Source organism: Grus americana, chromosome 1, assembly GCF_028858705.1.
Source record: "Grus americana isolate bGruAme1 chromosome 1, bGruAme1.mat, whole genome shotgun sequence".
Classification (NCBI taxonomy): domain Eukaryota; kingdom Metazoa; phylum Chordata; class Aves; order Gruiformes; family Gruidae; genus Grus; species Grus americana.
This window is the reverse complement of record NC_072852.1, coordinates 83,928,090-83,954,512: the sequence shown is the minus strand read 5'-3', so window position 1 is coordinate 83,954,512 and position 26,423 is coordinate 83,928,090. Positions and strand designations below refer to the sequence as shown.

Here is a 26,423-nt window from a genome sequence, read left to right as displayed (position 1 = left end):
CCTCTCGATCAGTAAGAAATAGGATGAAGCTAACATATTCTGTACAGAATAACAGGTTATGAAATTGCTGTACTTACAGGCTTCAGATCACAGTGAATGATTCTTTCCTGGTAGAGCACTTGTAAACATCTCAGCACACACTGAGTGAAGTGTCGAATTAAAGACAAATTGAAACCTTGGAAATTGTTCTTTTTGATCAACTCATACAAATTTATTCTGCGGGGGTTGTGGGGGTGGAAGAAGAAGACAGAAACCAGAAAAGAGATTAGGGAACTTATTTTTGAAGGCATGATTAGTTGACAGTGCATTAAGAGAGTATTTAGCCTGCCTTCCTACATGAGGGAGGACTCATGCAGAAGAAAAGGACTTAGCTATTTTCCTCCTTGAGAATGCTATTCTGCATGCAATATGCACAAACCTCTCCCTGAGCCTCCAGATCTAAAGAAGATATAATGTCAGTGGACTTGCTTGCTAAACTATGCTGTGCTATGTTATACAGCTGTGCTGTTTTCAATCAAGAACAACTATCATTCAGGAACCAAGAGAAATAAATTTTCTTCTGTTTCCTTTCGTTCTTATTTGTCTTTGCTTTGGCACCTTATGTAAATAATTTTTGTCTAAAAAGTCTTTAATCAGCAGTAAATCGTGCTAGATAAATACACCCATAAAGTCAGGTCACATTAGGTGTTTATGTTCCTCCTGTCACCATTGTATCTTAGCTCCTTCCAGCAGTGCATGAAATGGTGTTGCTAACTTCTGTCAAGTGTGGTAGGCAACACGTGAACCCTGCCCTGGACCCCAAGGGCACCACCAGCCCTGATGTCCCTGCCCAGCCCACCCCGGGGCTCCCCCCACCTGCCCAGGGACCAGGACCCCACCTCAGCCCCCTCGGGGCTGTCAGCCCCCGCCCCAGCGAGAGCACAGCAGGGCCAGTCTCCAGCTCCACACAGCCCTGCTATGGGCCCCGCCAAGCCACCCATGGGTCTACTATGGCCCTGACAAGGACTGAGTGCTTAATGCGTGCGTGTTCCTCAGAGGAGGAAATGGCCACTGGGATGGTGGCTATTGAAGGGATGCACAAGTGTGTCCTCAGCAATATGATCTCAGCAGGACCACATGCATCTGCAAGGACATGAACTGTAGCTTTCTGCCTTCCCCGCTTATGCATCCGCTGGTGTCAGGCAAGGCTCTTTCCTTCAGAAGTAAATGAAGTTATAAGGACCTGATGGAGAAGTTCACAAATTAAGGGGGTTTCACTGTAATTTAGAAGCAATAAAAATTACGCCATAAAAATATTTTTACATGACAACCAGTCCTCAACTGTTCTGCAAAGAACTGAACATATTGGCTATCCCATGAATATTTTCCTATGAGTTTCTATAGCAGCTTTCTGGAAAGACTGGTCTGTGACTGTCCTGGACAAGGAGTCAACTTTCATCCCTGTGTGTCTCTGAGTAACAGACTCACAAACAGCAACACAATGAATTTAGGTCTGTTTGAGATCAAGCCTTCCGCACAATGATGAATCTTCAGCAGGGCTATAACATGTGTAGCAATGGGGCTTTACTTTAAGGGATGAGGAACCGTGCATAGCCTCTGTAATTCCACGTTGATGCCCTGATTACAAGGAGGTCGGCAAATAAAATGGTCTGATTTCCCTGAAATTTCTCCAAATTTCCTGCTAAGATGTGTCCTGCAGCATACATTCATAGAAAGCAAGAAACAGCTATATTTTTTAATTATTTAATATTATTCATGTTTATATATCCTGAAGTTTACCAGTCGTGAATTTATTGTTTTACTCTTTTCCCCTGAGGTCTTTCAGGGAAGATGACTTAATACACAGCACAGAAAATATGGGATGAATCATGTCATTGTCTGTGTGAAGTCTGAACTGGGCCTTTTTCAGTTCGCCTTTGGTGACCAAACACTCAGTTATGCAGTCTGTATTTAAACAGTATTCCTCTCCTGTAACATTAAGAGAAGAAAATTCTTCCAAAGAAGGCATAAAAATTAAAGCTTGTAAGGCACAAGATCTACAACGTTCCTTAAGATTCGTGTAAAGGAAAGTATACTTTACCCCAGCAATTCAAAGGAAATACAGAAGTGATTGCGAAAGTAGAAGTATTCCTTCATGTGGATGATATTGTGAGTATCATCTTTGTCCTTCTTCAGAAGAGCATCAAGGATCTTCACTTCTACCAGAGCCTGGCTGTGAAATCTGAAATATCACAGGACATGGGAATGGTAACATTAACTCAATCTAGCATTTGTAGCAATACAAATGTTACAAACACCACAATCTTAATGTAAACTCAACATGGGGGACAACGATTAAAAATTCACCATTCACCCCTGTTAACTACTCTAACTTTGATTCATTATGGTTGTTGCCTAGTCTAAATACACTGGCCTTGTATAGCACGTAAGAGTAGTTATTTTGACTTGTCTGAAAAAATATTTAAATGAAAAACAGTCTCAAATGAGCATCCAGTGTAAAATCTTTTCAAAATCCACAGGAATGCTTCTATTTACTCGAACAGGGCCATATTTCACACCTACCACAGTCAAACAGTCAGTTTTGAAGAGCATCTTCACATTTAGTGTTCACCGAGGGGGAAAACTGAACAGCTAAAACTCTGTTGCATCATTCTCATCTGCTTCATTGACTCTGGTTCAAGCTAAACTCAACTAAAAATTTGTAACCAGTCACATAGAGAGAAGAGGTTGCTTAGCACCATAGTGTAGAATTTTTCATGTTAAAATGAGCGACTCGAGCCTCCCAGCATATTCCTGTGGGTTTGGAGTCTTGGTGGGAATGTAGGCTGTCAGCTCTCAGTCGTGCAGGGCTGGTTACCTGTGCTGTGTATTAACTGCATCACAGATACAGACACCTCCTTGTAAGTCTGGAAAAACTGTGCCTGTGTCTCCACTGGGCCCAGGACAATTCTGAGTCCCTGACATCACCTTTCTGCGCTCAGTTCTCACTGTGTTTAATGAAAGCCTGATGTACAGGTGGTTTGATTTTGCTTTGTTCACATTATCCCAGATTGTCATTGCCTATACAATAAAGAGCTGATTGTACTGATTTAAAGTTAACAGACGTCTCACCTTTTCTTATTCCTTATTATTTTCAATGCCACTAATTCATTAGTTTTATGGTCCAGGCATTTAGCCACCTGCCCAAATGACCCTTTCCCAATCACCTCCAACACTTCATATCGGTACGCAATATGGTCATGTAAAACCTTCAAAAGAAAAGAAATAGTTCAGATTCAGATAGGACGACAAAGATCAGGTTTTAAAGTAGTTCTCATGTGTATGAGTTTGCTGTCTATGAAAGATGCTGGACTGGTAGCAAGTGAAGTCTACATTAAACAAGGGCGACAGAGGAAATAAGTGTGTGCTTCATTAACTCACCTACCTCGCATCAGTCCTGAATGACACGCAAAGTGGGTCTCTCTAAGATTCTCTTCTGAGCTTTAAAGTGATTGGTACTGATGTTTTCCCTATGTGAATATTTATCTTCTAGAAACAACATTTATCTCACATAGATCACTTAAGTGTTGGCAGACAGTCACTGCAAACTTATTGAGCTGAAAATGAAAACCATAATTTTTCCACTTACTTACCTTTAAGTAGGAACCATGCTCATCATCGTAACAATTATTATTCTGGGTTTCAGGCAAACCTTCAATCTTTTTAGCTTCCAGCCCAAGAAACCATAGCTCTGTATAATTGAAAATTTCTTTTTGCTCATAGACTGTTAGCTGGTTTCTAAAATTTTTCAAGGCTTCTAAATCAGAAAAAGAAGAATATAAAACAAAAAAAAATCAATAAAATGTCAGAAACCCAATGGCAAACTGCTTTTACAATGAAACATTCTCTATTAGAGCATGCCACTTTGAGCAGGAGTCTGAGTAGCTGACTGTTAGAGGTCCCCTCCAACCAACATTTCTATGATTCTAAAATGTTGACATTTTGCATGAATTTATGTTTCTTTTTCTGGCTTACAGTATTATGTTAGCATTCATCATCTGTCAGTAAGACTTTTAAGAGAGCTTAGGTGAAAATTATTTGATTCTGAGCAAAGTTATATACCTAGATGTTTTTGAAAATCCCATCTGTTGTCTATCTGCTTCAGCAAGCTTCATAGCTTATATTACAAAAATTGTATGTTTTTATTAATTTGACTGTCATATTTATAAAATGGCAGTAAGCTTTAGTTAACCAAAGCTTTTAAGTACTTGTTTTTCTGATAGAAAATGTCGAGTTCAGATGCATGAGGTAAGGAATTAAATGAGGCCCAGATCTGCAGTTCTCCTAGTTCTGATTCTTCCTGCATAGAAACATTTCAGCTACCCTAACACCTCCACTTACATCATTTTAGATAAATAATCAGACCGTAGCATTACAAATCAACGTGTTCTCCAGGCATGCATGTGGGTGTTTTGTTAAACAGTGGCAGATCTTCATCCACTAATGGAGGGATGCTAAAGGCCACTATTTTTTTTTTCTCCTAGACTCCTTCTAAAAATAGATTAACTTTGCCAGAAACCTTCTAGATCTGAGAACTCCCAAAATGCAACTTAGCCCACATAGATAAAAAGCAACACAGCTACAAGCAAGTGGGAAAAGTGTTTTATCACTGTAATAGAATATTTCTGTCACCTACATGACCTGTCGTAAGTCTTAGACAAATATACATTCTTTTGTATAATGCATACTTCTCTCATTTATATATTTGTGTTAGTCTATTCATTTTCCTATTGCATACATCCCCAAGTAGGATTTTTAGAAATCAATGACCCCATCCATATTCCTTTCCTCCAAATTGTTTGTTAAATATTTCAGTGACCATTTAGCATGGGACCTCTGGTCCATTTTGTATCCTGACTGCATACACTCCCTGTTTGTGCAGGTAGCCTCTCACTCCAGTTTTTACAGCATGCTCTATCATATCCTACCTGAAGCTGTCATAGGCAGTTTGACACCGATGCTGGTGCTTTCCAGTTCTGATGATTTTGTCTGGGCTCTGGTATCAGTTTCAGGAAGACTGTTTGGAAGGCTAAATTCAGAAAAATTGCCTCGAGTTCCATTTTCCTGCCAAGAAAAAAAAAAAGTAAATTCTGTTTTCAGATATTTTCAGGAACGTTCAGCTGATCTGCAATTATATAAATATGTACAAAAATATATTTAAAAATGCTACATTCCCGAAGACAAAACTGCAAGATTTGGATATTGGATTTCTTGAGTGATCTCTATGTCAATTTTGTGCTGAGACAGAACAAGCATGCTTGGGGACTGGAACGCCCTACTTACCTAGAGAGCACATTCTGCGAATAGCACTAGAGACTATTGGACCATGGAAAGATAAATCTCTAAATAAGAGAAGGAAGTTCATCTTCCAGGTTCATTCAATACATGGGCACTCTCTTTCTATAAATGCTACAAACTGCCATGGTTTGATTAAGTCGCAGTAACTTGCACGAGCTAGGGTAGGATCTGAGTATGGTCTTCCTAGTACAGAGAGCAGGAAAGACAGTATAATAGGCATTATCCATCTCAGATTTTTATGTGGGCACATCCACTGGAAAGCTGTGCTAGAATCCTTGAGAATGCTTGTGCAGCCCACAGAACTGCAGGGACACCAGCTTGGACCTGCACACATGCACACTTACAACAGAAACATCAAGATTAGTATGAATGGGGAATGAATGGGCCTGTGCAGGTGCAGAAGTACTTGACAGAACAAATTGCAGAAGAAAGGATATACAGATGTCACCTGTATCAGCAGGTCATCAAGATCCTAGCACATGCAGATTCTCAAGGCTCCCAGAATGGGAAAAAAGCAAGGGATATACTAGAGAATCAAGCCACGAAGAGATGATGGAGGGTTGGAGATCAAAGAGAGACAGATAAGGAGACAGCAGAGAGTGTGCTCTGGGATAAGGGTGTAAGGTGTGGGAACCCAGGTCATGTTCTCCTTAATCCCTTCATTGAGGGGAAAAGGCTCAGCTGGAGACAATGCATCCAATGGCTCAATACCTGGCTGAAGATACAGAGAGGGCTATGGCTTCTACAAACACAGGGTGAGGAACAAGAACTGCTGAGCAGAAACAGGATCCATCTGATGAAGCAAGGCAAGAGTGTCTGCAAACAGATTTGCTAACCTAGTGAGGACGGCTTTTAATTAGGTACATCAGGGAAGAGTCATCATAACCTAAAGGCCCTGATACTTATGGTGCAATTCAGTCATCTCAGTATCTGCTGAAGGGGAAAAGAATTCTGGGAGATTTCTGGACTGTATTCTTATTGCAGGTGATCTGAGATACGCTGCTGGACCTGTTACTTACACGCAAGGAACAATTGGTTGAGGATGTGAAGGTCAGGGGAAGGGCAGTTCTGGTTGCTGTGATCATGTGCTTGTGGAGTATAAAATCCTCAGAGAACTGAGCGAGACAGATAGTAGCACTACAAACCCTGATCTTCAGGAAAGCAACTTTTGGCTTGTTCAGGGATCTTCTCATCATAAATGCATGAATAATGCAAGAGTTCACCCTCTCGAATCAGCAGATCGTACCAGGGCTGCTATCCAAAGGCACCTCAGCAGGCTGGGAAAATGGGCTCTTCTAAAGTTGATCAAAGACAAATGCTAAGTCCTGCACCTGGAACAGAATATACTCATGCAACAGGATAGGCTGGGGGACAACTGAAAGGATGCAGCTTTGCAGGGAAGGGCCCGACAACAACCTGAACATGAGGTAGTAGCGTGCCGTTGTAGCAAAGAATGCCAAACACATCCTGGGCTGTATTAGCAAGAGGATATGCAGCAGGGTAGGAGAAATTATCTCCCCCTCTATTTAGCATTTGTGAAGCCACGCTGGGAGTACTGTGTCTAGTCTGGGGTTTCCCAGTAGCACACAGACATTGACCAACTGGAGCAAATTCAGGGCGTGGTCGGGAGCCGGGACCACATGATGGACAAGGAGAGGCTGCAGGAAATACATTTGTTCAGCTCACAGAACAGGAAACTTCAGGAGTGATCTTCCTGTTGTCTACAGTTACTTGACAGGATGATACAGAAGAAGCAAAGCCAGACTCCTAGGACGATTTGGGTATGTGGCTAATGGATACAAGCTGCAACACAGGAAATGCTGATTAAATATTAGGAGAAACATTTTTCACCATGAGAGTGGTTCACTATTGCAACAGGTTTCCCTGAGAAGCTGTGGACTCTCCATCCTTTGAGATATTCAGAACCCAACTGGACAAGGCCCTGAGTAACCTGCTCCAGGTTTGCTCTGCTTGGAGTGGGAGGTTGGGCTAGATGTCTTCTGGAGGTCTGTGCTGGTTTTGGTTGGGATGGAGTTAATTTTCTTCACAGTAGCTAGTATGGGGTTGTGTTTTGGATTTATGCTGAAAACAGCATTGATAACACAGGGATGTTTTCGTTACTGCTGAGCAGTGCTTACACAGAGCCAAGGCCTTTGCTGCTCCTCACATCACCCCACCAGTGAGTAAGCTGGGGGTGCACAAGGAGCTGGGAGGGGACACAGCTGGGACAGCTGACCCCAGGTGACCAAAGGGATATTCCATACCATATGATGTCATGCTCAGCATATAAAGCTGGGGGAAGAAGAAGGAAGGGGAGGACGTTTGCATTTGTCTTCCCAAGTCACTGTTACATGTGATGTAGCCCTGCTTTCCTGGAGATGGCTGAACACCTGCCTGCCCATGGGAAGTGGTGAATGAATTCCTTGTCTTGCTTTGCTTGCACGCGTGGCTTTTGCTTTACCTGTTAAACTGTCTAGATCTCAACCCACGAGTTTTCTCTCTTTCACTCTTCTGATTCTCTTCTCCCATCCCACTGCAGAGGAGTGAGCGAAGGCTGTGTGGGGCTTAGCTGCTGGCTGGGGTTAAACCATGACAAGGTCCCTTCCAACCTAAATTATTCCTTTATTTATAACTCTTCATCCTTTGAGAAAGTCGTGATGACTCACAGAAGTGGGACAGGATGGAGACACAAAACATCAGTCTCTCTCAGTGTCAGATGGGTATAAAAGCTATATTCAAAACCAACACATGGTTGTAAAGATAAGAAGAACCCAGGTGATGTGATATGGACAACCAATGAGCAATACTAGTCTACCATGTCCTTGCAAGAAGTCCTGACTGGTACCACTTGGATACAGGCATCTTGGTGCTTGTGAGTTTTGAGATAAGAATGAGCGAGCACAAATGAAAATGGGTTTGTTTTAAAACAAAATCATCTTCCCATACTTGCACCTTACCTTGATACTTTCTTTTGCAATATTAACTGCTACAAAAGCAGAGCAGCCAGGTGTGAGCGGCACCACTTGAACAGCTCAAGTACAGGTCTGTGCTGACCCAGGTCAGTCCTACTGCTATCCTGCTGAGCCCCAGCCTGAGGACTCTGCTCAGTCCCCATTCCAATACACACTCCCTCAACTCAGCAATGCTGTGTTGTTTCTAAGGAAGGGTAAACAAAGAAGGTCTCCAAAACAGATGGCACATAATCATGCTTTCAGGATTGAAATGTTTATTGCCCCTTGGCACTTCTAAGCCAAGCACAAGGCTTTCTTATTGGTGTTTATGCAGCTTCTTATGGAAGTCTATAAATTCCATTTAAAGAATGAAAAAAAAAATCCAAACAAACCCTCTGTAAAACACTTGGCTCCAATCTTTTCACAGAAAATAAAATGGGGGTGGTTCATTCTCAGATCCAAAGCTTAATCATTGGGTTTTGTAGGAGTCGAGTGCAGGTTTGACTTATGAAGGCCACAGAATTAAGGTTTAAATAAAATTTATGTTTTGGAGAGTAACCTATTCCACCTCCTCATTCATGCTATTTTGCATCTTGTAGCTTCACCCAATGATACATAACCCCCCTAACCAAATTAAGTCATTTGTAGTAGTAGCAAGCTGCCAATTTCAAAGTTAAAGTATTTGACTTCCCAAACAAAATGCATTAAGTGGAGACTTCCAGTGCTAGAGATATGAAAAGACTTCATATCAGAGCCTGTAGAACCTGTCAAGCCTCTCAGTAAAGAGACTTCATTGAAGCAGAAGAAAGGTGAAAAAAGGAGTGATCAGAGTAGTAGTGGTGAGTAGTGCAGGTCCCTGATTTGTTGGGTAGAGAAGCAGCAAAGGAAGACAAGTACAGACAGGAAATGGACACAGGATTTGTGAAAAAACGAGAAAGAAGGAACACCAAAAGTGAAGATGAATTCAAAAACTTTCTGTGATGTTGGTTCTCCATTAAAATATCTGGAGATACACACCACCGTGCTGGTAAGCAATTTATCTATTTGACTGTTTATAGTTCTTCCTTTTTTTTTCTCTTTAACTATGGCTGAAAACAGAAACTGATGCAAATGTTGAGGCTAAATTGCTTCTCTCTTCCCACACACACACACTCTTGTTATACTTTGCCACTGACGCTCTCTTTAGCAGTACTAGAGAGAAACTGATTAACTGCTCAAACACAAGATGTCTAAGAGCTTTATAACTCACCTGAAGAGAGGGGAGGCCATTCTGCAAGCTCTTATTTGTTATCTGAGGCAGGCTGATTTCAAGGGGGGGAAGATTTGCAGTGTCTGCAACCAAACCATGCTTTGCTTGACCTTCCAGATGTGGGAGGGAAAGAACACCGCGGCTGGCTTTCTAAATAGAAAGCATAAGTAAATATTACATAACGACCTAGCAAGCAATTCTGTGTCACACCTTCGAAAATCAGAGGGATTTAAAACTTTAGAAAATGTGTATGGTTCACTTCTGACACCTAATGGCGAAGGGGAAAAGAGCAGATACTGTCCGGCAGCTCTCAGTTGTATTAATGGGCAGGTGGAGGTTGTGCAGGCAATCGGGCAGCCTGGCACATTTTAGGGCATGGAAGCTTCCCCACAAGAGCATGTCCATCCAGCATCAGAGAGGTGACTGCTTCAGCTGGAAAAGGCGGTTGGGCTTGGAAACTGAACAGCCGTTCCAGGCAGCAGGACTCCTTTGAGCGGGGAAAATAAAGCATGTGTAGGGTAATAAGCAGGCATGAAGAGTAAATGGCAGGCAGCATCAGTAGCTATTCCCAGTGGTAGGAGAGAAATTGGGATTGGACTGCTGCCAAACACCAGGGGTGGAGACACTGAGAGGGTCTTCCCTGCACTGGTTTCTCAATATTTCCTCCCCCCTTATTTCCCAGGGACTTTACTTTGACTAGGCCCCTTTGTTGCATGCCTTGTGAGTGAGGAAAAGGCAAGCTCTCTGCTTGCCTTTATTGAAAAATAAATGTTTATACTCATTTGAAAACTCCAGGATTATTACTCCTTCCTTTAGACTTCTCCCATTTGTTATTTGCAAAACACTTCTATGCCACTCGATCTTTAAAGTCAGTCATTTAAAGATGTGGTTTTATGAATGTTAGGACCTCTAATATTCTTGGCTGTCTAAAGCGAGAGAAATCACAATCTTATCAACAAAGAAAATTTTCAAGGTAGACTATTTCTTTGGCAAATAATTTAAAAAATATTTGAAATAGATCTGAAATAGATCAGCTATGTGCTATCAAATGCATCACAAGGTCCAGAGAGTTAAGGCTACAACCCATATAAAACTGTGAAATTTTTATCATCAAGGAAGGAGAGAAATGTATTTGTCAAGCATTTAACAACAAAAGAGAGGTTTGATATTTTTTTCAAAAAGAAACAAACCTCTCAATTCAACCAACTTGAATAAATAAGTTTACTTTTCCAATACTATGGAAAAGTCTTTAAAACCTTGGAACGGAGATTTCAGTGAACTTTTTATGAAAGCTTCAAGAAACAAAAGTGGCTAGGCAGAAGAAATTCCTCAAATCCTACTGAACAGCTAAGCTAGCAAAAACGAAATACTCACAGGCACTTGGGACAGTCATACAGATACAGGGGAGATGGAAGGGTGCAGGGAATGAAGGACATCCCTCTGCTCAGATTCATTTATTAAAAGGGGTCTCAAAAAACAAGTATTGAGATAATTTTAAAGTCAGCTGAAGAGTCACGTACCTGATGGAAGACTCTGTTAGATCCCAGATGATCTCTCTCTTGAACAGTCAGTTGAGACTGAGAAAACGCATCCACATGGGAAGACTGCAAACATGAAATGATGCTTTCATAAAAATGATTCTGGAATAAAAAGATCCTGAAATCTCTGGATGCTTTCTGTGTTTCTTTCCTTTGTGGCAATGCCTGTGCCAACACAGTGTATGAGAGAGGACCACAAAAGCTGCTGAAAACGCTCTACGCTCTAGCAATTCCTCTCACAGTCGAACAGCTGTTTTGTGGGCAGGTGCAGAGACAGCTTGCTTTGCCTATTATGCCTCTCAGCATGCTTGATATGCCCGTGTGGTAGTGAGTGGAGGGGAAGGGGGGGGCCTTTGCCATCCCTAAATATGTTCTCGAAAGCAGATAGAAAGTCTGCTTAGAAGGACAGCCTTAAGCTGCCTCACAAGGTAGATTGTGAGTCCATCCGTTGCTAATAGCAGCATTAAACTGATTCAACTTGTGGCACAGATTTTATAAGAACACAAATCAGTATTTAAATTTACTGAGATATAGAAAAAAATGCATTGGTTTCAATGGACAGATAATATTAGCAACACATAGGAAAAAAAAAGAAACATGGGGAAAGTGCTAAGCAGCTCATCATTTTTAAGATTCTACTAGTGCTTTCAGCAGCTTTTTTATAAAAATGAACACGATAAGTAGCACTGTACATTTCTGTCCAATAACAGACTGTAGTGAATTGCAGAAATCTTGACAATAATTTAGATACTGAAACTCTGTTGCTACAGCAGCTTGGAGCTCTGCTCCATAGGCTGGAGTGAACCCCACTGGGTTTGGTCAAATGTGCTACCTTGTCCCTGGGCTCTGTGACACAATGTCATTCCACTTGCAGCCAAAAAAATCATAGAATCATAGAATCATAGAATGGTTTGGGTTGGAAGGGACCCCCTGCTGCGGGCAGGGACACCCTCCACTAGACTATGTTGCCCAAAGCCTCATCCAACCTGGTCTTAAACACTTCCAGGGATGGGGCATCCACAACCTCTCTGGGCAACCTGTTCCAGTGCCTTGCCACTCTAACAGTAAAGAATTTCTTTCTAACATCTAATCTAAATCGACTCTCCTTCAGCTTAAACCCATTACCCCTTGTCCTGTCACTACACTCCCTGATAAACAGTCCCTCACCATCTTTCCTGTAGGCCCCTTTAGGTACTGGTAGGCCGCAATTAGATCTCCTTGGAGCCGCCTTTTCTCCAGGCTGAACAATCCCAATTCTCTCAGCCTGTCCTCATAGGAGAGGTGCTCCATCTCTCTGATCAGCTTTGTGGCCCTCCTCTGGACTCGCTCCAACAGCTCCATGTCTCTCCTGTACTGGGGCCCCCAGAGCCAGATGCAGTACTCCAGGTGGGGTCTCACCAGAGCGGAGTAGAGGGGCAGGATCACCTCCCTCGACCTGCTGGTCACACCTCTTTTGATGCAGCCCAGGACACGGTTGGCTTTCTGGGCTGCAAGCGCACACTGCCGGCTCACGTTGAGCTTCTCATCAATCAATACCCCCAAGTCCTTCTCCTCATCTTTATCCAGGTAGACACATCAGTTCCACTGTAGAAGTTTTGAAGTGGTAGAACAGCAATATTTTCTCTAGAAGCAGAGGAACTTGGAGGCATGAGTAGGGATCTTTAATTTAGAGTTTTAAAATAACAAATTTGAAGCCAAAATTATATTATGGATGTGAGCTGCAGATTAGAAACACTTAAATAAAGCGGCATGGTATTCTTATTTATCTGTTGTGCAGCCAGGGTTTCCATGGCCTGTACCTGTCATGCAGTCTTAAATGGGTAGAGCACATGCTGGTGATAAGTCATTGCTCTTCAAAATGACAGCCTATTCAGTGCCAGTATCAGTGCCAGGGGATCACTTTTTAAAGGCCCTTCGTCATGGACTTCAGTTAGTCCACATGAAAATATATCTGCATACTGGGGGAGAAGGCTGAATGTGTTTTTTACTGGCCGTAAAACATCTGTCATGATGCAGCCTAGCTGTGCTGAAAGGGCCTCTCTCTGAGCCTGAAAGAAGGGACAACTCAGATTAAAGTGCTGCATCTGTGCCAATACAGTGAATATATATAGGATCTGTAGTGGGTGAGAGATGCTTGTGTACACACTGATCCATGCACATACAGTGACCCCGATATATCCAGAACGCATCGGCATTGCTACAAAGGTGCAGAGTAAGCTGAAGGTAGACGGACAATGGATCTGACGCATCCTGCTCTGTAAGTACAGAATAGGTGCTCAGAGAGGCTGTGGGAGCTCCATCCTTGGAGATGAGGCTAGATTAGAGACCTCTAGAAGACACTTCCACACCAAACATGGAGAGAAAACTATGTACAAATCTACCTACCATGAAGAAAATGCTGCCCTCTGACATGCAGGTTCAACTGTCTCACCGTCAACCAAGAAGACACCACTAAAGCTGGGCAGACCAGCTAGAAATTGCCCCTTGGACAACTGTGTTGTTAGTGTCCATGGCAGCTATTTTCCCTTTCTTTTAATTTTAAAAGTCAGGGGAGAAAAATACCACAAATAAATAAGTCCTTCTGCAAGCTTAAGTGGTATACTTCAGATCCAGAACAAGCTGGGAACAACAGCGCTGGCTTTAACTTTATTAGGCTAATTGGGTACAGTTGGAGAGGAAAGGTCATGGATATTTGTGGAGCAGAGGAGAATATTTGGAAAAGGAAAGGTACTAAGACCTGTCTTTGCAGGACATAGTAATTCCAGTCTTTGGAACTGGATGGAGATCAGCTGGCCAGGGGTAAGGGATTATGTGCCATAAACCCAAAACATCCCCAGAGCCACCACAACAAATGCCACTGGAAGAGAACCACTGGATTATTGCTTCCTACATATGAATGTCCTAGGACATGATATACTTTGCCCAGTGCACCCAACGTCCTTGTGGTCACTATCCTTGTCCTGGTTTTTGGCTGCGATAGAGTCAATTTTCACAAGAAGCTGGGGAGGGACACAGCCAGGACTCAAACTAGCCAAAGGGATATTCCCTATCATATGACATCATGCGCACTACAAAAAGGCGGCTGTCTAGGGAGGAGATGCTCACGGATGGGCTGGGCATTGGGCTCCAGGGGTGAGCAAATTGCATTGTGTATCACCCGCTTTGTATATTCCGTTATCAGTACTGTTGTTGTTATTTCCCTCTCCCTTTGCTGTCCCAGTAAACTGTCGTTATCCAAACCCACGAGTTTTACCTTGTTCTTCCGATCACTCCATCCCACCAGGGGGGAGGAGTGAGCGAGCAAGCTGTGTGGTGCTCAGCTGCCGGCTGGGGCTAAACCATGACAGTCCTCCAGCGTGAATTTACATGGATGATCTATGGAAAACCCAGTGCCAGAATATTTTTACAGACAAACACTTCACATGCAAACTACATATCCTGCATTTCAAGGGAGAATCACATTTGTTATGGAGTCTGGGATCCACACTAATAACTCCTCTAGATACATCAACCCAGGTCTTAATAAGTCAATTAATTTTAGTGCATGTTATACTTTTTCCCACATCTCATCTGTACTTTACTCCCAGCTAGCTTTATTTTTCAGTTTCTGGAGTTGATGAAAAGATTACACTCTATTTAGAGACAGTTTCTTAACCACTTTGTGCTTTTCTAACTCCAAGGCAATATAAAGCCAGGATTTTAGAGAGAAACAGCTATCACTGAAAACCAAAGAAACTGTGGACTTCACATACCTGTACAGACTGCAGAGTCTTCACTCCAAAATGGCATTTTATTTCTTAGTAGTACTTTTAAAAGCCTATGCAGTGATGTCTACATTACTTTATATAAAGTTCAAAATATATTGTATTTACTAATACAGCATGAATCATTTATAAAATGTCTTTAAAACTCAGCAAGAGCTAAGGAAGCAGGTGAGTGAGCACCAAAACATGCTGCCAGAATTCAGAATCCATCTAATTTCCATTCACCGGGGAAAGATTGGACATTTCTCCTTTTACACTGCAAAAGCAAAATCAGCCTATCTGTCCATGGCTGTGCCTTTTTTTAATCATGGAAATTTGTGATTCTCTTTGTCTCTCTTCTCAAAAGCTACTTATTAAGGGTTTATACTTCTTCAGCACTCTTTGGCCAATTTATTCTAAACACTTTAAAATCAATAACTGATCAGCCCTCATAATATTCCCCCAAACAGGTACATAGAATAATCCTTTAGCAGTGGGAAACCTGAGCTGTGCCTGCAACAGTCCTGCGAGTGGCAGGTGGATCGATCAGTTAGTCCACAACAGTGACTTATTTGATGGTCTTGATTCAGATGACCCATCAGCTGCTGCTCTAGCAAAATCCTGTACATCTACTATGGGACCTACAGCTGAGCTGTTGTGACTGGTTTAATTCTGGCAGATGCACTCTAAAGAAAAACTGAAGCAACTGTTACTATTCCACTCCATTTCACTCCTGGCTGTCCTACTCCTATAGCGCTTGGCCTGTCCTACAGCTCCAATATTGCACTTCAGTACCAAACTATCATCTCATGCCATTCCAGCCCTTCAAATTATGTATTCAAATTATCACTCAAGAAACAGAACAATGTCCTCATTCACTAGCTAGTCTGCAATCATAAGGAGTTTTAAGTACTAAGCATACAGCATTCTGCAGAACCAGAAATTTTGACACATTTTCATAATTCCCAAAACGTCAGCTTATTTTTTTTCAGTTCCCAGTTGACCATAGAAATCAGAAATGGATTAGAATTTTAGAAATTATAAAATACACAGATATATAAAGTATAGACTCCATTGTCTCCTCATTTAAATGGACACTTCCTTCTATCAAAACTGAATAAAGCCTGTAGAGTACATAGAGAAAATGCAATGTAGGTGTTAAAGCATGCAATATATTAAAAAGCCATAGCAAATGAAGTCTCACTCACTCATAATACAGTAGGAACATGAACATTTTCCCCACCTTGTCAACTATTTCTGTCAGCATAACTGCAAGAGTCGTTAACTGCAGGACAGAGGTTGTTTATTCCATTCGGCGAATGCATTTCAGGAAGCCCACCTTCATCTAGTCAGAGCATAGCAGGATCAGTTTCATACACAGTACCCTGATCAGAAAAAAATCGATAACCCTTCTGCTTGGCTTCAGATTTAAATTTTTATCCCGGAAATATGCCAGTGACTATTAGCTGCTCTAGCATTCTTTTGGTGGCCATCTGTTCCCTTTCTCAGCCTCCTTCTAGCCAAATATAATTTTCCATATTTATCATGGCAAGTCAGTAATAAGAAAGACAAATATAACAGGATTGGCTGTTCTCCTTGCCGTTTCAGTCTGTTCCTTCTCACTGAGCTCATGTGCTTGTGAAACCAAAAAACACTTGAACGTGTATTTTTTCAGAATTTGTCACAGTGACCTTGCTATACAGTGAGTAAAATCTATTCACCAAGACTGCCAGCCTGGAAAATGAAAATAAATTAATACCTCAGGGATTGATTTCTTGTTGGACATTATGTTTCATTTACTGAAGACCAAACTGTGGCACCTTGGTCTGTGGTTCTTGTTGGCATCAGTGCAGAGCTGCTCTGCCTTGTGAGATAATGAGGCTCTCGTTTTGGTGCGGATAGTGAGACAGAGCTTAGCTGCCATCCTGTCTTTCCTCTTCCCCTTCTTGGAGTTGTGCATGTGTGACGGAGCACTGATGGAGGCGTCCCTGTCCCCCCCACCATCTTAGAGGAAGATCTAAAACTGAAAATACATTGTGCTCTCCTCTTTCATACAGCCAAGGAATGGCATGTTCCCTGCTGGTCTTAAATCTGTCGACAACTCAGAATAGTTCTACTTTCACTCAGAAACGAGGGTTTTCAAAGAAGAAATACATGCTCACCCACAGAAGCTATTCTAGAAGGCTGCCACTTTTACTGATGCTCCTGGAATGAGCACCACTTTTCACAACGTGGTCAAAGGACAAACAGCTATTCTTTTGCATTCATGGTGGTCCAAGCAATGCCCTTGCCCAATATAATTGATGATGTGCACCATCCTAAAAGGCACATCACTCCCATTTCCATCACTCCCACTTTACCATTCTCCCAAGCTTGGCAACTCTAGTCAACAAATCCTTCCCAGTATTACACCTCACATACAAGAGAAACTTCTCATTCTCTAGCCAAATAACCCCACAGACTGTCATGCCAGCAGGGCAGGTTCAGCCCTGGGAATGCATGGAGGTGCCATGTGCTGCAAGACAAGTTAAACAGCACAAACATTCATCAAGTGCATGTAAGTTACATCACTCCCACACAAACATATACAGACAAACAGGCATGTGCAAGCACATACAGTTAGTTACACTCCAACTCTTGTATCCCACGGGTATATCAAACATTTCTGAGCAATTTTCACCAAGGTTCATAAGAAGGGATTTAACTAATGTGGTCCGTGGCATATATTCTAACTGTGAAAATACAGATTTGCGATACTGGAAATTATCAGTGCAGCCCACTGCTGATATCATGTTTATGTACTACGTAGATGGGGAAGTACCATGATCACTACTGGAGCTTGCCAAGAGTACTCAGTGTTCTTCTTTTGACCAGCTGTGCTAGGTATATGAAGTGGGGTATATGACAGAAAGCTACACACTGCTTTCCCTCTGGTTTGTTGTAGCGCAGCCATTTTTTTAATTGGAAGATTTATAATACAGCTTTACATAGCTGCACAAGGCCATACATTTCCCTCTCAGGTTTCGACTTTTGTTAAGAAACTAGTAACATTTCCAGGATAGCCTACATAGAAAGGTGTGAAGGACAGATCTGGCTATGCATTCAATTGTCCCCCATTAAAAAGAATGCCCTCTACTTTATTTTCTTTAATTTATTTCTGTTCTTTGTAAGGCTTTCTATTGTCCTCTTTTTATTTTATGACATTCTTGTAAGCATATTCAAATTTGCTGTGCTAAGTCATGCAGGAATAGAAACAATCTTTAGGCTGATTCTTTTCTCATACTTGAAGACAATCGACTAATTTTTTGACAACACAAGAAACTGTATAACATTTTCTCCAGCATTTCTCAACAATACTCTCAAAGCAAGAGAAGCCTGCCAGGATTACTACTAAGTTTCAGCCATGATTCAACCAATTACTCCAAGTCTGCTGGAAATGGAAAAGACGGTTGCAGAGTTTCTGACTTCTTGAGAATGTGTCTTCCACAGAAGAGTGCAAAAGCTTGGGATATGATAAAGTCAAGTTTCTAACATTTAAATTATTTGTTAGGAAGTTGGCTTTTTAAAGTTTATTAACAATTCATATCGTTGTTAGGATCTGCTCTTTCTCCTAGCAAACAAGAAAAACAAATTAATAATGCTGTTCAGGTCTAAAGGGACTCAAAACCTAGATAAGAATCATGAATGCAATTTTACATAGGAGGAAATTAAGGCATTGTCTAGCTCAGGGCATAATTATCGTAACCTTGGACATAATTCCAAGGGTCCACAACTGAATTCAAATGGAATTTGGGTACATGGGGATTTTCCAAACAGCTGTTTGCCTGTACAAAGCCACCAGGACCCTAGCAACATCATCTTTTCTAGGAAACAGACTGGGCAAACAAGACGTAGCCTAGAAATCAGTGCTCAAACAGGTTTTTCTAAAGCATCAATCTGTTCTTAGGACTATTCCAAGAACAGAAAATATGGTTATTCCTGGACTCACAAACTGAAGAGGAATCACATGAGAAGCAGGAATTGGACATGGACCAGATAAGCTGATTTAGATCGAGTGGGGTGCACAGATGAAATGCAGCTCTAGATATGTTGAAAAGTCATAGGCAAAAAGATGATAGGCAAATAAGATTATCATGATGGAAAAGAATTTTTGACTTTCCTATCAAGCCCTGAAAGCCTTGTAAGATCTTCCTTTCAAGAAAGACCTCCAGCTATTTCTACCGATCTGCAGATTGAACTTGGGAAACATCTGTCTCACCTCTGTGATGACTGGAAGTGGAAGCTGGAGAGGCTAGTCCGGAAGAATCAAGGCCTTTCAGTTCTTGTACAGTTTATAACTGCACTGACTAAATACCTTCCCAAATACTATAGACCTCAGACATGCACCTATACATTCAGATGACTTCCTAAATAATGCCATGTGGGGAGGAAAACCAGGGGCATCATTTCACAACTTCATTACTTAAGAGGGGTTATACTGGTATAAAATTGGTAGCACATCAATGAACAACCCCTTGCATTGATTTTACTGTAGGTCATTTTAAACAAAATGATCAGATGTTAGGTTTAAACTGAGAAACATACATTTTTAAAAAGGCAGAACTTCTGATTTCAGATTAGTACAACTCAGATTTCTATAGAACATCTTTTTTTTTTCCCCAAAATAAAAAATAGACCTGCTGTCTACAATATACATATAATTTTAATAAACCACAAAGCCAATCATGTAAACCAAAAGGTCAATCAAAAATCTTTTGCAGAACCCTAGGTACTCTGGGATTCTAAAAATTAATCATCTGCTCACCATTTATGCAGAAACCTCTAAGATAGTCCTGTAACTTAAAAATTTGAACAGTTCTTAACTTTGCAGCATTAATAATGTTAATGTTTTCATTAAAAATTGTCATCTTAATTCCCTTCTCCAAAAAAAATTAAATTATGATTAATCCAATGAAAATATCATATGGAATTGATGGTGGATGGTACAACTGATCAAACTGTCTTTTTTCTGTTTTCTAACAGCTATTTTACATTCCTCACAACAGGTATGTCATAATCTAATACAAACATTTGTACATCAAAAATAAAAACAAATGCCAACCACTGTTACCTTAGGCTGGATTCTTCTATTTCTTCTCATTTGTAAACAAGAGTTATTGAAGAAGCTGAAATCACAGCAGCTGTCACTGCTTCTTTCTTTCCCCATAATGACAAAGCTCCATGTTTTAAATCTGTCTCCATTAAATTGTTCTCCTTGTAATTTAAACCTGACGCTGCCGTTCATCTAATCCAACCCGGCCACATAGGTGCCCCTCTATGAATAACAGCATGGGCAGATTGATGATTTTTATGGGTGAGCTGGCTGGAATCAAATCACATGTTGTTTTACCACAGTTCCACAGCATTGACACAAACTAAATAATATCCAAAACTGAACTGCGAATAGTAGCATATTTGCTGACGTGCTATGAAATCTTTGAGGACTTAGCGCAAGCACAACATGTTCGTCAATTAGGCTCAGCATGATTGCAAAACTGTCCCTTGAGGCACGGCGAGGTGCATCATTTGCTTTCCTTTTCTTTTTTTTTTTTTTTTTTTGCTTTTTCAAAGACACAGCCATGGCTTTAGCTCTCCTGCTATAAACATAAACTGTCTAATGAAGGTAATTCAAAGGTAATTCAGAGTTTTAGTGAGAATCCAAAGAGTGCCCCCAAGCATTTAACTTCAGCTTCCTCTCAGCCGGCAAAACTACTTGCAATCTCGGAATGACTGTTTCTAGGTAGTCTTGTCTCTGCTTAAATTTTAATCCTCTATGATGTGCCCTCACAGTCTTTTAGATATTCCATTAGCAAAAAAATGCCTGCAGAAGGAGCAGCTTAATCCTGGGATATTAAGGGAACAGACTTCAGTGATCTTTTATTCAGCATGCTGTAATCTATTTTTGTACTCCTGACAGGCTCCATCAGGTATTAGCTAACACTTAGTCTCAATTCATTATTTTCTTTACTTTTCTTCTGAGAACGATAAAGCAATTCATGTTTCATAAAGAGCAGAAAAATGCAGACAAAATGTTTGTCAAAGTGAAAGACAGATTTTAAAAAAGCAAAAGAGCAACACAAGCCTTATGACAATAAAGCTATAGTGGGTTTGGAATCAAAAAAGAGAAAAAAAAAATCCAAATTGGCTTTTTGAAAAAGACTGGAATTAATACCAGTTAAATTTCTTATATTTTTAATGTTAAAAAACATTTTACAAATAATAATATTATTTGATCCTTATTTTAAAAAGTTTTCATGCAAAAAAAGATTCAGGACCACAGAGATATTTAAATTATATTCTCTTCTTATTCAATTTTTATTTCCTTTGGAAATTTAAAAAAAATGGGAAAGAAGGAAGGAAGGAGAAGGATGAGGAAAAAGACAATTGGATGACAAAACATAAATGCCAAGAAGTCAAAACCCAAAACTGTTTTAATTAAAAAAAAAAAAAACAAAACAAAGAAACAAACAATAAAATCTGAAGACTAACTTTTCTTACAAAACAAATAGTATCTCAAAGCTTGAGAAAGATTTTAGATAATCAGCAGATTTTGTTCCACACAACAGGAGATACAGCAATAAAAATAATAAATGGAAGGGCTTGCACAGTAACATCTATAATGAAATTCTGGCTTTGCCTTCATATCCTGCTTCAATTCACATCAGTGAAGCGTTCTTCTGTTTCCGGGAACCAAATTTAGAGCTTGAAAGGAGAGAAGGAATGTGATGGGAAATGGAGAAGCTGTATGAAATTAAGTAAGTTTTTTTGTAAAGTCTAGTGGAAGATGGATCATTCCCCGGATCCTGACTCACAGTCACTATCAACTGAGCAAGTCAACAAGGGAAACGCAAGCTTTCGTTCAAGCATCAAGAAACCTGTCATGACTCCACTAGTTTTCACAAACACAATGCTTATGAACTTGACAATCAAAAGATGCCAAATAACTCTGATCATTTTAGTATAGGTTACGATACATGCCAAATTAATTTGGAGGTGTCAGGAGGGGGCGAATTGACTCTGTTTTCAGATACTTGAAAAAGTGAAATTGATTTGAGAGGAGATGAGTCAGTCTTGCAAATAATCGACGGACTGTCGCGGTTTAGCCCCAGCTGGCAGCTAAGCACCATGCAGCTGCTCACTCACCCCCACTCCCCCTGGGCAAGATGGGGAGGAGAATGGGAAGACAAAGGCAAAACCCGTGGGTTGGGATAAGGACACCCTATGCTTGCACACTGCTTCACTGCACTTCTGATTCTTGCAGCCACCTGTATGGAACAAAACTCTTTGCTATACACAAGAAGCTTAAATACAAAAATTACAAAGCAAATTAATGCATACTAATCAATACAGATGCATGTAACGAATTACATTTGTTTGCTGCCCCGTTTTGGGGTTCCTTGAGGAGTTTTTATTTGATGAATCTTTTTTGGTTAGTATTTTTATACATTATTTGACTGCAGTTATGAGTCAGGTGAAAGGACAACTTTGTGCTGTTAATGATACTTAATGCTGCTAGGCAGGGACTGACCCACAAAATGTGGTCTCATGTAAAGCTGACACCAGTGGTCATAGCCAATGGGTAGGTAGAAGTGGAGGAGGAAGATAAGATCACTGCAGAACAGTAAGGTGTTACACACCAAGAGGCAATCACAGGCTTTTGCAGCTAAATAGCAGAGCTTGTTAGTCGGTAACCCAGGAGGAATCTTGGAAGAAGAGGCAACTTAAGAAAAAGAGAAAACATTTTCAAAACTGGACAGTTCAATTCTGAATGCAAAATGCAAGTAAAGCAGATAACTGAATACAAAAAAAATGGGTAGCTGTGTATGCAATCACCTGAAAACGTGAAACTTCATAACTTTTTATGACTCTTAAACTGAGACAGATCAAGTCCCAGTGAACAAAATAGATGGTCACAATTTTTCTGGGCAACTGCATCACGGCTGCCAGAGAACCATTCGATAGAAAAAGTACATGGCAAATATAATCTGAATGAGTGGATAAGTACAGGAACAAACTTTGGGTCTGCAGATGAACCGTCTAATAATTATCAGAAAACAGAACCCAGATTAAAAAGAAGAAAAAAACCCAAAACAGTAACAACAACAACAAAAAGAAGTAAGTCTGTGTCTTTCCAAGATTTTGAATTAGGCTGATGAAAGAAATTACGTCTCTCTCCAAACCTTACTTCGCTTACATCCTTAGTCATCACAATTGCAAATATATAGCTCCTACTAAAAAATAAAGACAGCCCTATCCATATATTTTTTGATTAGGAATAAAAACAGATCTAATGATTAGGCGGAAGTATGTAAAGGCAGAATGGAACTTCCAGCACATCCCTCTGCCTGTATTTTGCTTTTGACTAGCTCTGGTTGATTCCCTCTGGGTGTTTTGAATGGTTCTGCCTTCCTGCAAGGGCTGTACATGAAGCCCTTTAGGGAGGCTGGACTGTCTGCTGCTGGTATCTACTTTTAGCTATTTCAAGATATCTGCATTTAACTACACAGGTTCTATTGGCCAAAAGCCAATTTTCAGAAAATGCTGTAGGCACTTAGGCATATCAGAAATGCAGATGCATGCTGCGTGCAGTGGTTCACTGCTGTCCGCTCCCTCCTGCTCTCATCCAGTGCCTCATTTAGGAGTCCCTGCCCACCTCTTTCCCCAGACCTGCAGCAGCACTGAGCCTCCGTAGAGGCACGGTACTACGGCTGCAGCCAGAGGTACAGAGGTGCCGTAGTACGAGGAGGAAGGGGCACAAGACATGAGAAGGGTCCGAATTGCTCCCCCCCGCCCCCGCCACTAGCAGCACTACCATCCCTGCTGCAACCTCCTCAGGGTGCTAACAGCTCTTGGCAGCACTGTATTTGGCAAAGGGGCCAAGTGAGCAAGCCTGGCAGACCTCCTTGATTCACCTCTGATGTTAATGTGCATCATTGGCTGGCAACCACTGGCCTAGCGAGGTATTTCTCAGTGCCTGGACACCACGGGAAACACCTGGGATTCGGACTGCAGTCTGCACTTCACGTGCTGTTATTAAACTGAGCAGTCAACTATGACTTGAATAACGTGGTTAAGGCAACACCTCTGTGGGGGAGACATGAGTTAATTAGCAGTCTGAGGCACTGATTCAGCAAGATATTTCAGCACACAGTTAATTTGAAGTATGCAAGCGGTTCTATGCACTTCAAAGGTGAGTGCTTACAGTCTTTGCTAGATCCAGGTACTAACACAATCTCAGTACACACGCTGAATTTTAATACATTAAGATCACTGTACTGAAGATAGATGTGCCAAAAAGTCCATACCTGGCACATGTGTATTGCTACCGTTAATTTAAATAAAAGATTTTAAGTATATATTTTGCCCCACTTTCTTTTTGGAGAAATGTGTTAGAAATCATGCCCCAGGGGGATCTTAGGAGAAATATGTATTTAATAATGGAGCTTTCCTATTATTTGGGGAAAATATTTTAATAAAACTCTCTTCATGTACATTATGAATGCAGAGAATATTAGGGAGATTTCAAAGGAGAATTATTTCCTTAACCACTATATATTATTGTACAAAGAATGGTTGGGGTTGAAGTAGGTGATCTCAAGAGGTGCCTTCCAACCTAAACAGTTCTGTGACTGTAGTATTGCAGTCTCACTGTTTACCATACACACAAAGGTTATGCTGACCTGTCTTTTTTACTGCTGTTACCACAGTCTCGTCTCATACTTTGGACAATAACACTCATTTTCTTACCCTATGTCAAAGACACCCCCTGCATGTTCAACTACAGAGTGTAAAATAATGTCATCATCAGAAGAGTAGTGAATCATATTGCATGTTAACAAAACCATAATTTGCTTATAAATCCTTTTTCCTTTACAGGGAGATACACAGAAAGCATGAAGAGTGTACAGAGGAGCTACCGCAGTACGTGGTGCGTAACATGTCTTAGGAACGATACAGATCGAAATTTGGGAGTTAGGCACAGTTCCTGCTTAGGAACAGGCTGGCCGTGATGTGCGGAGGACACAACACTTCACATCACTTCCCCACTCTTTCAGGAGCAGCTGGAAAAATCAGCCTCCAAATTTCTTTGGCAAGAAAGATGAATCAAAGCAAATGAAAAAAGGGGAAGTGGGAGCTGATCTCAGCAGAGACGAGCTCTCTCGTGCTCCACGTGTACACAGTTCAGCAGAGAATATACACACTATTATCAGCTATTGTTTATTACAACCTCACTGGGGCTAATGAAGATACAGTGCACAAAGGTGATAAATGAGGAGAATCAGACTTCCTATATGCAACCACATAAATTAGAGGTGGAAAAGATATCCCATACAGACCATGATTTTTCTTCAAATGATGGTTTCAAATCTATTCAGTGCTACAGCTATATCTTGCTGATTTAAATGTTCCCAGGAACTTTGGCAGCTCTCCACTTTGCATTTACAGTTCCTTTGCAGGTAGCCTAAATTCAGCCAGCTCTTAGTAAATTTATCTCATCTGCCTTTGCTTTCTGCACCTCAACCTTCCCAGAAAAGGCTTTGGGCCATCGTGTGTGCCCAGGCGCAGGCTGCAAGGGATCTGTCAGAAGGGCAGATGGAATGGGTGGGGGCAGCCAGGCAAAGCACATGAGCACGAAGACCCATCCACGTGGCAGGAAAATGAGCTCAGAAGTGTTCACTTAAGGATCTTTCTCTCAAGCATACCAGCTGGCCTGCTTCTTCAAAGCTTGCAGGGTGGCAGTGGCTTCATGGTTACTTCTGCACAGCCGTCTGAACACAGTCAGAGAGAACATCTTTTACAAGGGATATGAGTTCTACCTAAAACTGCTCCAAAAGAACTAGATATTATTAAAATTATTATGATAAATCTGCTAGGTCTTCATATACACGAACACAGACTTTAGCATCCATCATGTCCTGCAGAAAATTAACGTCTTTGATGTAAGATATGACTAAATTCAATGAATGCTGAAGTGGTCCAGGACAAGTAGAATTTTGAAACTCTTAACGGTTACAGATTATATAAACCTATCATTATGATTTCCGTGATTACCTAAAACTATCATTATTCCATTTTATCTTCAGTTCCCTGAAAAAAGTTATAACATTTAACAAGCGATATTCCAAGATTTTTTAAAGCCAGAGCAACCCATAGTCAAGTACAATGTACACTGGAGGCAGTGAATGTGATGGATTCTAGTAGAATTTCTATGGAAGAGGTTCTAGTATTTTACTATATTTCAAAAACAGCTTAAAAGATTTCAGAATATAAGCATTTCCTTCGGAGCACTCCAGCTTATTAGACTGAAATAGTGGTCTTGGAAAAGAAAGATGATTACCAAAATTGTTCATTTTTTAAGTTTGGAATCCTATGACCAAGCATAACCAAGTATGAATTGTCATTATGAATGGAAAATGGGGAAAGAAAAATGCCTCTGAGTTTTCAACTAATGGTCCTTAAAGGCATTTTAACCAAACTATTTGGACACTAGTGCAGGAGGCGAGAAAATCTGCACCTTAAATTAGTATAATTCTATTGTCTCGCTACATTTGAGACTAAGGCAGTC

At 40.9% G+C, this 26,423-nt stretch overlaps 1 protein-coding gene across 2 annotated transcripts in view; it reads right to left on the bottom strand.

Moving 5' to 3' along the window:
• The window catches only part of DYRK4 (dual specificity tyrosine phosphorylation regulated kinase 4), a 36,050-nt gene extending 15,996 nt beyond the window's left edge, over nt 1-20,054 (bottom strand). The window contains exons 1-9 of one of the 2 annotated variants that reach the window (XM_054812873.1): nt 19,929-20,054; nt 16,062-16,203; nt 11,058-11,141; nt 9,538-9,687; nt 4,968-5,103; nt 3,633-3,796; nt 3,112-3,248; nt 2,081-2,221; nt 78-216 (exon numbers count right to left, since the gene is read on the bottom strand). In XM_054812873.1, coding sequence (XP_054668848.1) covers nt 78-216; nt 2,081-2,221; nt 3,112-3,248; nt 3,633-3,796; nt 4,968-5,103; nt 9,538-9,687; nt 11,058-11,141; nt 16,062-16,085 — 975 coding nt within the window. In that variant the 5' untranslated portion in view covers nt 16,086-16,203; nt 19,929-20,054. The remainder of the gene's footprint in view (nt 1-77; nt 217-2,080; nt 2,222-3,111; nt 3,249-3,632; nt 3,797-4,967; nt 5,104-9,537; nt 9,688-11,057; nt 11,142-16,061; nt 16,204-19,928) is intronic. The other variant, XM_054812872.1, reaches the window with a different exon arrangement.
• Nucleotides 20,055-26,423: the final 6,369 nt, after the last annotated feature.